The 13,794-nt window shown below is 51.6% G+C and overlaps 1 protein-coding gene across 1 annotated transcript in view; it reads right to left on the bottom strand.

The window, feature by feature from the left end:
- LOC124265848 (small subunit processome component 20 homolog) overlaps positions 1-13,794 on the bottom strand; it is a 132,286-nt gene that overhangs the window by 79,469 nt on the left and 39,023 nt on the right. The window contains 2 exon segments of the mRNA XM_046700690.1: positions 7,441-7,526; positions 8,914-9,004. Of these exon segments, the coding sequence (XP_046556646.1) occupies positions 7,441-7,526; positions 8,914-9,004 (177 nt within the window).

Raw genomic sequence — 13,794 nt, 5'->3', positions numbered from 1 at the left:
CCTGGTGAGATTCCCGACAGTTGTCCACCACTGAAGGTGAGGTGTCAACCACTTTCGGGGACTGTGAGACTGCGCTCCAGATCCTCCGTGTGAGTCCACAGCCGAGCCAAAGCTTCTCGAACTCTGGTGATCCGGTCGGGCGACAAAGGAAAGCGAGATCCTTGTTTGTTTGGAATGCGCACCCCAAGAAAAACCGAGTCCTGGGTGGGTACCAGGTCGGTTCTTGAGGTTGATGATCCACCCCAGGCGAATTAGAATGTCTATCACTGTGTGAGTAGCATCTAGACTTCGCTGGCTGTGTTAGTGCTCCGAGCAACCAGTCGCGTCGGTAAAGGGTAACAACGCCTTCCTTGCGGCGGCGAGGTAGCTTGGTGAACATGAGCTTGGTGAACACGTTGGGGCAGTCGATATGCGAAGGGGAGCACCCTGAATTGGTAATACATCCCGTCGTAAAGAGAACCGAAGGTACTGCTTGAGCGATGGATGTATGGGCACATCTGAATCACGCATCCTTTAGGTCGATTGGCGTGAGCCAATCGCCGGGCTGAACAGATGAGATCACCGGCGCGAGTGTCTCCATCTTGAAGGATGGTACTTCTAGTATCGCGGTTCAACCCCTTGAGGTTGAGAATGGGGCGGAACCGCCCGTCTTTCGCCGGAGACGAAATGCACGTGGAGTAAAATCCGCCTGTTCCTCTCCCGGTGGAATGCCTTTCGATTGCGGACTTGTCCAGCAGAGCCTGAACTGTCGTCGGCGCAATATGTCCGCCCTTGCCTGACATGGCGGCACGGAGTGCGGCGTATGCGGTGAAGTCGGTGGACCTACGCTTCCACAGTGGTAAATGGCCCGATGTTGGCGGTGGACAGCACCCAAGCATTGTTGGTAGCCTTCTCCCATTCCGGCAGGAATAGAGAAAGCGGCCTCCCACTGGGATATGGGGTAAGGCGTGTCGTTGTCCCGAGTAAGCGGAGCTGACTGGGCGTGACACACGCGGCTTGGCGACAGCCTGATGGGTTAACGGGAGGTCGGGCAGACCTCCCGCGCGCCTTGAAAGCTGGGAGCTGGTCGGCGAGGACTGCTCCTTGCCCCTACCTTGGCGGACCCGGTTCCTCCGCCTACCCTACCGTCGAAGCCAGCCGGCAGACTCGGGTGTAGGCTGCACCCCGGCGGAGGAAGGTGGAACGGAAGCGCGGGGGCGAGACACCCGCAGCTGCTCCAACAAGGCCTTAGAGTCCTTGAAGGAGGTAGCTGCAGCGGCAGCCTCCCGAATGACCTGCTGTGCCCCTGGAAAGAGGGTCGCTCCCAGACGGAATGGGAGGGCCAGCAAGGTCTTCATAGAGATCGTCCTTGGGGTACATATTACTAGTATGCATAAACACAGACTCCCAAAGACCGGAGGCCAGGAGGAGGGAATTCTGTCCAAGCACACACAAATAGCGATCGTATCATGGAAAAAAATTGAACAGACGCCATCACACTCACCTGTCACTTGTCCCAGTTGCGCTTCCGCGAGAGGCATTATGGGAGGGGAACTGACAGGGACGAATTGTGCACAAAGACGACCTCCATACGTTTAGCATAGTCAATCGCACATGGTACGAATGTCAACAAAACCCCACCCACCACGTGTCGATTAGTGAGCACCGTAGGGGGGAATGTCAAAACCGCTCACAATCGACTTAATAACTCCTGAGAGAATCGAAAGGGGGTAGTTAGCTCCTAGTAGCGGATAGTCAATAATACACATTATTGTACAGCAGCGTCAATAAACAAACCAATGAACCAAGACTCACTTGGTCAGGGTGGCAGGACACTGTCCACTGGAGAGAACAGAACGGCCAAAGCTCGCACGATTACGGGAATGTGTATCGAGCTGATAGTGCCGTATAAACGTGCTTGGCCGGCTCCAAATAGCGGCAGAGCAGATCTCTTTAATGGGGAGTGCCGATGCAAAAGCCTTTGATGCGGCTACTGCCCTGACCGAGTGAGCCTTCAAACCCCTCAGGGGGAGGCTTGCCCTTAGCCTGATAAGCGGCACAAATACACGAAACGAGCCAGCGAGACAAAGACTTTTAGCGTCTTACGGACATCCAACGGGTGAGTGCTCGTAGGAGAGGTCCCCGATGTGGAAGGCTGGGTAAGAGTGGGAAGTTCGATAGGAGCTGTCACATGGAAAGCGTGATCGACCTTCGGGCGGTAAGTATCCGGGAGGCGAATGCTGACACGATCAGTGTGAAACACAGTCAGCGCCGGGTCGGACGACATAGCATGTAAATCGCCGACCCTACGTCCAGATGTTACCGCCACCAGAAAAACAGCCTTCCAAGTTAACAACTGAATGGAAATAGCCGATACGTGTGAGAAAGTAGGACCGACAGCCAATCGAGCACAATTGACAAATCCCAAGGTGGACTGGTTCAGCCTGAGAGCAGGTCGAACCCGTTCCGCCGCCAGCGTTATGCGATGAGAGGGTGCTGCCCCAGAAGAGCACCATCGACAGGGGTGTGAAAAGTGGAAATAGCGGTGGAGTAGCCCGCGAATGGTCGAAGCCGCCAGGCCTTCTTCCAAGCGAGCTTGCAAAAACTCAATACTGGACTAAATCCGCCCCAGAAAAGGGATCTGCAATCCCCTATCTGAACGCCAGCGGCGCATAGCGGACCACCTATCCTCATACTGAATGTTTGTCGAATCCGCCTCCGAAGCCAGAATTGTGTCTGCAACTGCTGCAGGAATTCCAGCGTGCCTCGAGGTTAGACCTGACAGAGGCCAAGCCACCCACTGAATCCGTGGATTTGGGTGGGAAGCTCGTTCTGAGTGAGAATGTCCGATTCGTTAAGGTAATAGAACAGGAGGCTGAGCCAGAAACCTGAGAATTACGGAAACCAGCTCTGTGATGGCCAAAGCGTGCCAGTAGCACAAGCAGCCGAGCTGGCTGGGTGGACAGCTGTGAAAGGACACAGGGAATGAGTGGTAACGGCGGGAACGCCCAGAGCACTTTGCCCGTCCAATCCAGCAGGAAGGCGTCGGCAGCCAACGCCCCTGGGTCCGGTATTCGAGAGCAGAACACGGGTGTCTGATTCGTCCCGCCGGACGCAAACAGATCCACCTGGAACGACCCGTACAACTGGGAGATTACTCTGAAAATCTGCCTGTCGAGCATCCACTCGTGCGGGGCCAGGATCCGGCGAGAGAGCGTGTCTGCTCGCACGTTCTCCAGCCCCGGGAGATAAACAGGGAGTACCTGACAATCGTACTGGTCGCTCCAGAGGAGGAGCGCTCGGGACACCGTGCCGCCCTGCTTCAGGATGTACGACATGGCCGTCTGGTTGTCGAACTGAAGACGGACTACATGGCCACGGACATGCTCTCTGAAGCACTCGAAAACCAACCAGCTCTCAGTTCCAACATGTTGATGTGAAGGTGGGCTTTGGCTTCGGACCAGAGTCCGGACGCCGACAGACTGCCCAGAACACCCCCCCAGCCCGTGAGGGACGCATCGGTCTGAACTGTGAGAGCTGGCGTCGGGATTTCCAAGGGGAACCCCCTGGTGAGATTCCCGACAGTTGTCCACCACTGAAGGTGAGGTGTCAACCACTCGGGGACTGTGAGACTGCGCTCCAGATCCTCCGTGTGAGTCCACAGCCGAGCCAAAGCTTCTCCCGAACTCTGGTGATCCGGTCGGGCGACAAGGAAACGAGATCCTTGTTTGTTTGGAATCGCACCCCAAGAAAAACCGAGTCCTGGGTGGGTACCAGGTCGGATTTCTTGAGGTTGATGATCCACCCCAGGCGAATTAGAATGTCTATCACTGTGTGAGTAGCATCTAGACTCGCTGGCTGTGTTAGTGCTCCGAGCAACCAGTCGTCGAGGTAAGGGTAACAACGCCTTCCTTGCGAGCGAGCGAGGGTAGCTTGGTGAACATGAGCTTGGTGAACACCGTTGGGGCAGTCGATATGCCGAAGGGGAGCACCCTGAATTGGTAATACATCCCGTCGTAAGAGAACCGAAGGTACTGCTTGAACGATGGATGTATGGGCACATGCAGATACGCATCCTTTAGGTCGATTGACGTGAGCCAATCGCCGGGCTGAACAGATGAGATCACCGAGCGCAGTGTCTCCATCTTGAAGGATGGTACTTCTAGCATGCGGTTCAACCCCTTGAGGTTGAGAATGGGACGGAACCCGCCGTCTTTCTTCGGGACGAGGAAGTACGTGGAGTAAAATCCCGCCTGTTCCTCTCCCGGTGGAATGCGCTCGATTGCGGACTTGTCCAGCAGAGCCTGAACTTCGTCGCGCAATATGTCCGCCCTTGCCTGACATGACGGCACCGGAGTGCGGCGTATGCCGGTGAAGTCGGGCGGACCTCGCTTCCACAGTGGTAAATGGCCGATGTTGACGGTGGACAGCACCCAAGCATTGTTGGTAGCCTTCTCCCATTCCGGCAGGAATAGAGAGAGGCGGCCTCCCACTGGGATATGGGGTAGGAGCGTGTGCGTTGTCCCGAGTAGCGGAGCTGACTGGGCGTGACACACGGCTTGAGCGACAGCCTGATGGGTTAACGGGAGGTCGGGGCAGACCTCCCGCGCCCGCGAAAAGGCTGGGAGCTAGTCGACGAGGACTGCTCCTTGCCCCTACCCTTGGCGGACCGGTTCCTCCGCCTACCCCTACCAAGCGTCCGAAGCCAGCCGGCAGACTCGGGTGTAGGCTGCACCCCGGCGGAGGAAGGTGGAACGGGCGCGCGGGGGCGAGACACCCGCAGCTGCTCCAACAAGGCCTTAGAGTCCTTGAAGGAGGTAGCTGCAGCGGCAGCCTCCCGAATGACCTGCTGTGCCCCTGGAAAGAGGGTCGCTCCCAGACGGAATGGGAGGGCCAGCAAGGTCTGCTGTGTCGCTGCCGAGTACCGAGACGTCGACAGCCACAGCTTGCGCATCCCATGACTGGGCACATCACCGTCCAGCAGCAGACCGCCAAAAGAAGTCGCTACGCGAGGTGGGCCTGTACTTCCGATAGCTGACCAGCAGCACGACATGCAGCGAAACGTCACCAGCATGCCCCTCCGCCTCAGGGCCGACCTCTGTATCGAGGAGAGGTAGGCCTCATGGACCACCACCCTGACCTGCTGCATAGCGTTCCGGTAGACCTCCTCGTAGGTCCGGTATGCATGCCTCAGAAGCGCCGAGGGCAAAGCGGTGGAGTAACATGCCCTTGCCGAGCAGCGGGAGCTGCTCCGGATGAAGCCGAGCCTCCCCCCAGGGCGACGGAAGTGAAAACACACTCGTCCACGATGGGTACCACGAACAGGGATTCCTCCCCAAGTTGGTATCGCCGTACAAGCTCCGGCAAGTCGAACCGGACACGGGAACCAGACAAGAGGGGATCAACCACGTCCTGTACCAACGAGGGCAGAATGCGGAGCTGCGTATGTGTAGGCTGCCTAGGGGCAAACGCCTCGTCTGGCAAGCGGAACTCAGCCGAGTCCGAGCTGCCAACAGGCACCGCGGCCTGGGGTAGGCCCTCGGCAATCCTTTGCCGGACCTCCCGCAGAGCCGGTGGGCGGCCTAGCACTAGGAACCACAGAGAGGGAGGAGCAGACAGAGTGCCCCGCGTCAGCGCCTGCACGGACCCCGGTCCCGAGACGCTGGAGGCATACCAGGCAGAACTGGTGCCTCCGCTCTCATGGGGCGGGAGGGCGCAGGGATCGGAACCCCAGGAATACTCAACGGTCCCTGCGCCAACTCCGAGAGGGGGACTGGGAGCACCTCCCCTTCCGGGGCAGCCCAGGCGTCCGGACCCGAAGCCAGAGGCAACGGGTCTACAGACGCCTCAAGGCTGAGGGATCGAGCCGAGCCCGGCGATCCCACCCCCAGACTCTCCGCCCCCCGACCAGAGTGAGCGAGGAACTCCCGCCGGAGCCCTCCAACAGACTCCTGGACGAGGGACTTCACGGAGTCCACATGTTGCTGAAATAATTAAGTCATTAATGACATGTCAAATCCACCAGTAGTAGTGGGAGAGGGGGATTGGCTTTGGGATTTTTTTCCCTTACGAGACCGCTTTTGGGTCTTAGACGGGGGGACCTGGGTGAGTTCCCCACCCGCCTCTCGCATCTCTTTATAAAAGAGAGTGTCAGCTGCCCTCCTCTTTTGGGCACGGGGGGAAAACCCAAGACAGATAGTACACACTTCGGCGTCATGGCCGGTTTTCTCCAGGCAGGCCACACATTGGTCATGCCTGTCGGCCCGTGGAATGCTCTGTCCACAGACCGAACAGGAGGTAAAGGCCTGAAAGCAAACACGCAAGCATGTAGCTAACGGCGCACCAGCAACATATATACACGTAGAAAACATTGAAAAATACGTGAAGGCTACCACGGGAAGGAATAGTTGGTGCAATACACAATATTACGACCACATGGCACGCTAAACTTCCCGCCATGGCAGAGCAACGTGTGCGGAAACCACGGGAAAGTGAGCGTAAATAATGAATACAAAGTCACAAGTATGAAACAACCAACTGCAAAGCTTTACAGTTCCTTTCATTAGGCAAATAAAGACCATACATACAGGTGGTGTCTCAGACATATTCTTTATCTCGTATAAAGTCAGCTCTGCACGGCACATTCGTGTCTGTTCACGGCAGTGACAGCAGAAGGAATGATGATACGGGCCTAGGAGCTTACCCAGTTGGTGCGCATGCGCAACGGGAGGTAACTCCGTAGGTGGGGGCCGTATAATAAATAAAAGAGTTTATTTATTGTACAATCTTTTTATTCAAAAAACATTAATACAACTGTCACAGGACATTTTCAGCTTGGAAAATGCATAATATGTACCCCAAGGACGATCTCTATGAAGAAGAATGTCATAGGCAAGCTGGCCAAGCAGATGAGCAGACGTCACACAAAGGGACGTAACTCTAATCTTTGAAGACCTGGACTGATACTGAATGCTCTAAGGCTCACTCAAAATGCAGGGTGTGTGATATAGGACTGGTTATTGCACCCCTTGGAATATGACCATCTCCATGGTGACTCTAACGCACATCACTGTTAGGCATGTGTCAATCATGGTACAAGACCCGTGAAGATCCAGGTTAGATTTGGCCTTCAGCAACCCAAGCAGCTAAGGGGATTGGGTGGTTAGACTCGATGACTTGGTTGAAACATGTCATCATATCCCAATTACGCAGATCGATGCTCATGATGTTGATCACTGGATTGTCTGGTCCAGACTCGATTGTTTACAGTGTCGCATTAAACAACAAACAAACCAAACAATCGAGGTAGACACAAAGCCAAAACCCTGTGAATGAATTCTTTTCATCCTTCACAAACTTTCATATTCTGGCAGTTCATGCACTGCATAGCAGTCTTCAAATAGTTCTGAGATTACTTGATGATTTCAATGTCTATGCATGAATCTTTCAACCATCACCTACTTGTATGGGTTGAGGTACTTGTGGTTGTATGTGACGACACAACTGAAGGCAGCTTTTTGTACAGACAGATCCTTGTGGTGGAGCAGCTGGAAACAGAAACAGACTTGGTTCTGTCTACAGATTACAGAATATGACGGTGAACATAGGGGTGAAACGGTACGCTCTTACCACGGTGCGGTACGTATTGCAGTAAAAGGAACTTACTTCCGGGAAAATAGCGGCCGTCTAGCGGACAAATGCATAGATTTTGACAAAGATGAATCGATTTCTAAATATTTTAGAAAAGGCTTTAAAAGGTTAATGAAATGATTTTACGAAAACCAAAAATGTTTTTGGGGGATTGCATTACTGTATACCGAACCAAAGGCAAAACGCCACGGTTCTACTAATACCGCGGTATACAGTTTCACCCCCACTGGAACAGCTCTTACAGCTCATACTTAGTCAGCTCTTACAGCTCATACTTAGTCAGCTCTTACAGCTCATACTTAGTCCGCTCTTACAGCTCATACTTAGTCAGCTCTTACAGCTCATACTAAGTCAGCTCTTACAGCTCATACTTAGTCAGCTCTTACAGCTCATACTTAGTCAGCTCTTACAGCTCATACTTAGTCCGCTCTTACAGCTCATACTTAGTCCGCTCTTACAGCTCATACTTAGTCAGCTCTTACAGCTCATACTTAGTCAGCTCTTACAGCTCATACTTAGTCAGCTCTTCCAGCTCATACTTAGTCAGCTCTTACAGCTCATACTTAGTCCGCTCTTACAGCTCATACTTAGTCAGCTCTTACAGCTCATACTTAGTCAGCTCTTACAGCTAATACTAAGTCAGCTCTTACAGCTCATACTTAGTCAGCTCTTACAGCTCATACTTAGTCAGCTCTTACAGCTCATACTTAGTCAGCTCTTACAGCTCATACTTAGTCAGCTCTTACAGCTCATACTTAGTCCGCTCTTACAGCTCATACTTAGTCAGCTCTTACAGCTCATACTAAGTCAGCTCTTACAGCTCATACTTAGTCAGCTCTTACAGCTCATACTTAGTCAGCTCTTACAGCTAATACTAAGTCAGCTCTTACAGCTCATACTTAGTCAGCTCTTACAGCTCATACTAAGTCAGCTCTTACAGCTCATACTAAGTCAGCTCTTACAGCTCATACTTAGTCAGCTCTCACAGCTCATACTTAGTCAGCTCTTACAGCTCATACTAAGTCAGCTCTTACAGCTCATACTAAGTCAGCTCTTACAGCTCATACTTAGTCAGCTCTCACAGCTCATACTTAGTCAGCTCTTACAGCTCATACTAAGTCAGCTCTTACAGATCATACTTAGTCAGCTCTTACAGCTCACACTTAGTCAGCTCTTACTTCAGTCTTGAGGCAGCGAGGACAATGTAGCCATGAGTGAGTAAGTGAGGAATGTTTTAAGCCTCATGGCAATAATCTATGGTAGGTTCAACATGGAGATACATACCTCCTGGTAGATGTTCCTCAGCTCCTGCTCTTTGGGCAGAGACTTGGGATTTCTTAACTTGGAGAAGACATGTAGGTGTGCCAGTAGTGATCTGAAACATCCAAACACGCAGAGACAGTTTGAAATGAATTGATAATTCTATTGCAACAGCATGTCAGATTGGCTCTCAAACTTAATGATTCACTTTCACTTTGCATCCAGCCTTCGATATACCACTCATAAGAAGCTTAGGACAACTGATTCTTCCATAATACTATAGTTCACCTGCCATGCCCCGATTCCACATAGTATATGTTTCATAGTCATTGGTGATGCACAGGTGTGTGGGTGCATCCATGTTTGACAGAGTGTTCACTTCAAACCACACATTCACAATTCAGCTGGTTCTTACAAGCATGGGATACTGAGCTCATAGTGTGAATTCATCCAATTTTCTTTTGTTCGTTGACGCAAATTGATACGATGTTGCTTTCTTACAGGTCACCAGAAAAAAGTTTGATGAAAGTGTTACCTGTAGGTAAGCCGACCCCCTTCTACAGGTTGCTTTTTTGGTCTTCAAAATTCAGCTTATCTATGGTAATATATGGTAGACGCAAAAAAAACCCCGCACCAATATACACTGAACATTGAATCTGAAGATTGAGTGAATGAATCAAAAGAGTTGAGTTTAGAATAGAATAGAATAGAATAGAATAATACTTTAATGCCTTTTCAGGAATTGGTGTTACAACAGCAGAGCTACTGACACATTAGAGAGATACCAAACAAATTTACATAAATTCTTTGATTTAGGCATCTTCACATTTGTTTAAGAGAGATATGGTACTTGGAATAAAGGATGTACGGGCTCTCTTAGTTTTCACAATTGGAACTTTGTATCGGCGGCCTGAAGGGAGAAGGTTGTATTCCGAATTTAAGTAGTGAGTATGGTCAGATATGATTTTGACAGCTTGATTCACGATTTGCCACTCATATATTGATGATAAACATTGAAATCTGACTCCAGCGATTTTACTTGCAGTGTTAACAATTTTGTCTATTTTTTAACGACTCCAGCACAGAAGTTATGGTAGACGCAAAAAAAAACCCGCACCAATATACACTGAACATTGAATCTGAAGATTGAGTGAACGAATCAAAAGAGTTGAGTTTAACGACTCCAGCACAGAATTTGCAGTGCTTTAGAATACTAGATCTGATTAAACTGACTGAGTATGGTTTTATGCCGTTTTTAGCAATATTCCAGCAATATCACGGCAGGGGACACCAGACATGGGCTTCACAAAGATCTGATTAAATATCACTCCTAAGTCATAATTCAGTTTCAAAGAATCACAGAAGAAATATAACAATGATGTCACTGAACAATTCCTAGAGTGAGTGCGTTTAGTTTTACACCACTTTGAGCAATATTCCAGCAATATCATGGCGGGGACACCACAAATGGGCTTTACACATTGTACCTATGTGGGGAAAAGACCCCGAGTCTTCGGCGTGACGAGTGAATGCTTTAACCACTAGGCTGCCCCACAATTCCTAGACACTGAGCTTAAAGAATGAGGAAAACCTAGATACATAACCCATGCTTGTCGTAAGAGGCAACTAACAGGATCGGGGGGTCAGGCTTGCTGACTTGGTTGACACATGTCATCGGTTCCCAATTACGCATATCGATGCTCATGCTGTTGATCACTGGATTGTCTGGTCCAGACTCGATTATTTACAGACCGCTGCCATATAGCTGGAATATTGCTGAGTGTGGCGTACAACTAAACTCTCTCACTCACTCATTACATTTCAGGTGTACCAAGGGCATGTAACTCTGCACAGCAACAAAGACAACTTAACCAAACCTGCAGAGGTTTTCAATTCTTTGAAGAGAGTCGTCCTTGGGGTACATATTATGCATTTTCCGGCTGAAAAATGTCCTGTGACAGTTGTATCAATGTTTTTTGAATAAAAAGATTGTACAATAAATAAACTCTTTTATTTATTATACGGACCCTACCTCACGGAGTTACCTCCCTTAGCGCATGCGCACCAACTGGGTAGGCTCCTAGACCCGTATCATCATTCCTTCTGCTGAATTCTTATCAGTGAACAGAATTGCGGGGGAGGTGGGAGGCCCTACCCCAAGGGCGACTCTCTTCAAAGAATTGAAAACCTCTGCAGGTTTGGTTAATTCTTTTCAGAAGATCGTCCTTGGGGTACATATTATGCATAAACACAGACTCCCAAAGACCCGGAGGCCAGGGAGGAGGAATTCTGTCCAAGCACACTCAAAATATAGCGATCATTATCATGGAAAAAAAAATTGAACAGGCGCCATAACACTCACCTGTCACTCAACCCAGTTTAAGCTTCATGAGGCATTATGGGAGGGAACTGACAGGGAGGATTTGTGCTCAAAGGCGACCTCTAGCATAATGAGACATTGCGCGTAGTGCGAATATCAACGAAATCCGACCCACTAAGTGGCTTCTTTCATGAGAGCACCGTGGGGGAAAACAAAAATACCACTCACTAACGATACAGTAACTCCGTGAAGAATCGAAGGGGTACAGGTTCTCTGAGTGAGCACACATTAGCAGACATGTCAATAATGGAATCTTATTGTACAGTAGCGTCAAAACAAACCAATAAACCAAGACTCACTTTCGGTCAGGGTGGCAGGACACTGTCGACTGGAGAGAACAGTACGGCCAAAGTTTGCACGATTACGGGGAATGCGTGTCGAGCTGATAATGGCGATATAAGCGTGCTTGGCGGCTCCAAATAGCGGCGAGCAGATCTCTTCAATGGGGAGTGCCGATGCAAAAGCTTTTGATGCGGCTACTGCCCTGACCCGAGTGAGCCTTCAACCCCTCAGGGGAGGCTTGCCCTTAGCCTGATAAGCGGCACAAATACGATACTAGCCAGCGAGACAAAGTCTGCTTGCTCGCTGGCGAACCAGCCTTCCCGCCACCGTAACAACAGAACAGCTGGGTACCGTGCGGATCCCCTGCGTTCGTTTGAGATAGACTTTGGCGTCTTCACGGACATCCAGCGGAGAGTGCTCGTAGGAGTGGTCCCGATGTGGAAGGCTGGGTAAGAGTAGGAAGTTCGATAGGAGCTGTCACATGGAAGCGTGATCGACCTTCGGTCGGTAAAGTATCTGGGGCCGAAATACTGACACGATCCGTGTGAAACACAGTCAGCGCCGGGTCGGACTGACATAGCATGTAAATCGCCGACCCTTCGACCAGATGTTACCGCCACCAGAAAAACAGCTTTCCAGGTCAACAACTGAATGGAAATAGCCGATAGGTGTGAGAAAGTGGGACGGACAGCCAATCGAACACGATCGACAAATCCCAAAGGTGGACTGGTTAGCCTGAGAGCAGGTCGAATCCGTTCAGCGCCAGCGAAAGCTATGCGAGAGGGTGCTGCCCCAGAAGAGCACCATCGACAGGGGTGTGAAAAGTGGAAATAGCGGTGGAGTAGCGCGCTGAATGGTCGAAGCCGCCAGGCCTTCTTCCAAAGCGAGCTTGCAAAAACTCCAATACTGGGACTAAATCCGCCCAGAAAGGGATCTGCAATCCCCTTATCTGAACACCAGCGGCGCATAAGCGGGACCACCTATCCTCGTACTGAGCGTTTGTCGAATCCGCCTCGAAGCCAGAATTGTGTCTGCAACTGCTGCAGGAATTCCAGCGTGCCTCGAGGTTAGACCTGACAGAGGCCAAGCCACCCACTGAATCCGTGGATTTGGTTGGGGCGCTCCGTTCTGAGTGAGAATGTCCGGTCGCCAAAGGTAATAGAACAGGAGGCTGAGCCAGAAACCTGAGAATTACCGAAACCAGCTCTGTGATGACCAAAGCGGTGCCAGTAGCACAAGTAGCCGAGCTGGCTGGGTGGACAGCTGTGAAAGGACACGGGAATGAGTGGTAATGGCGGGACGCCCAGAGCACTTTGCCCGTCCAATCCAGCAGGAAGGCGTGCGGCAGCCAACGCCCTGGGTCGGTATCCGAGAGCAGAACATCGGGTGTCTGATCGTCCCGCCCGGACGCAAACAGATCCACCTCGAACGACCCGTACAACTGGGAGATTACTGTGAATATCTGCCTGTCGAGCATCCACTCGTGCGGGGCCAGGATCCGGCGAGAGAGCGCATCTGCTCGCACGTTCTCCAGCCCGGAGATAAACAGGGAGTACCTGACAATGCGTACTGGTCGCTCCAGAGGAGAAAGTCCCACGCTTCCCGAGGAGCGCTGGGACACCGTGCCTCCCTGCTTCAGGATGTGCGACATATGCGACTGAAGAGCGGACTACCTGGCCGCGGACATGCTCTCTGAAGCCGAATACCAACAGCACAGCTCTCAGTTCCAACACGTTGATGTGAAGGTGAGCTTCGCTTCGGACCAGAGTCCGGAAGCCGACAGACTGCCCAGAACGCCCCCCCAGCCCGTGAGGGACGCATCTGTCTGAACTGTGAGAGCTGGCGTCGGGATTTCCAAGGGGAACCCCCTGGTGAGATTCCCGACAGTTGTCCACCACTGAAGGTGAGGTGTCAACCACTTTCGGGGACTGTGAGACTGCGCTCCAGATCCTCCGTGTGAGTCCACAGCCGAGCCAAAGCTTGCTGTATGGGACGCATCCTCAACAGCGCCCGCCACACTACAGAGATGTCGTTAAGCGCCATATGGCCCAGTAGAGCGGAGCCAAGTCCGTGCTGGTGCCTGGGGCTGGGAGAGGAATGAAGAGACCATCTCCCGAACTCTGGTGACCCGGTCGGGCGACAAAGGAAACGAGATCCTTGTTCGTTTGGAATCGCTCCAAAGAAAAACCAAGTCCTGGGTGGGTACCAGGTCGGATTTCTTGAGGTTGATGATCCACCCCAGT

Source organism: Haliotis rubra, unplaced genomic scaffold (genome assembly GCF_003918875.1).
Source record: "Haliotis rubra isolate DU_JTF1 unplaced genomic scaffold, ASM391887v1 Scf999, whole genome shotgun sequence".
Classification (NCBI taxonomy): Eukaryota; Metazoa; Mollusca; class Gastropoda; order Lepetellida; family Haliotidae; genus Haliotis; species Haliotis rubra.
Note: the sequence above shows the minus strand (reverse complement) of the source record. Positions and strands in the feature narration are given on the sequence as shown.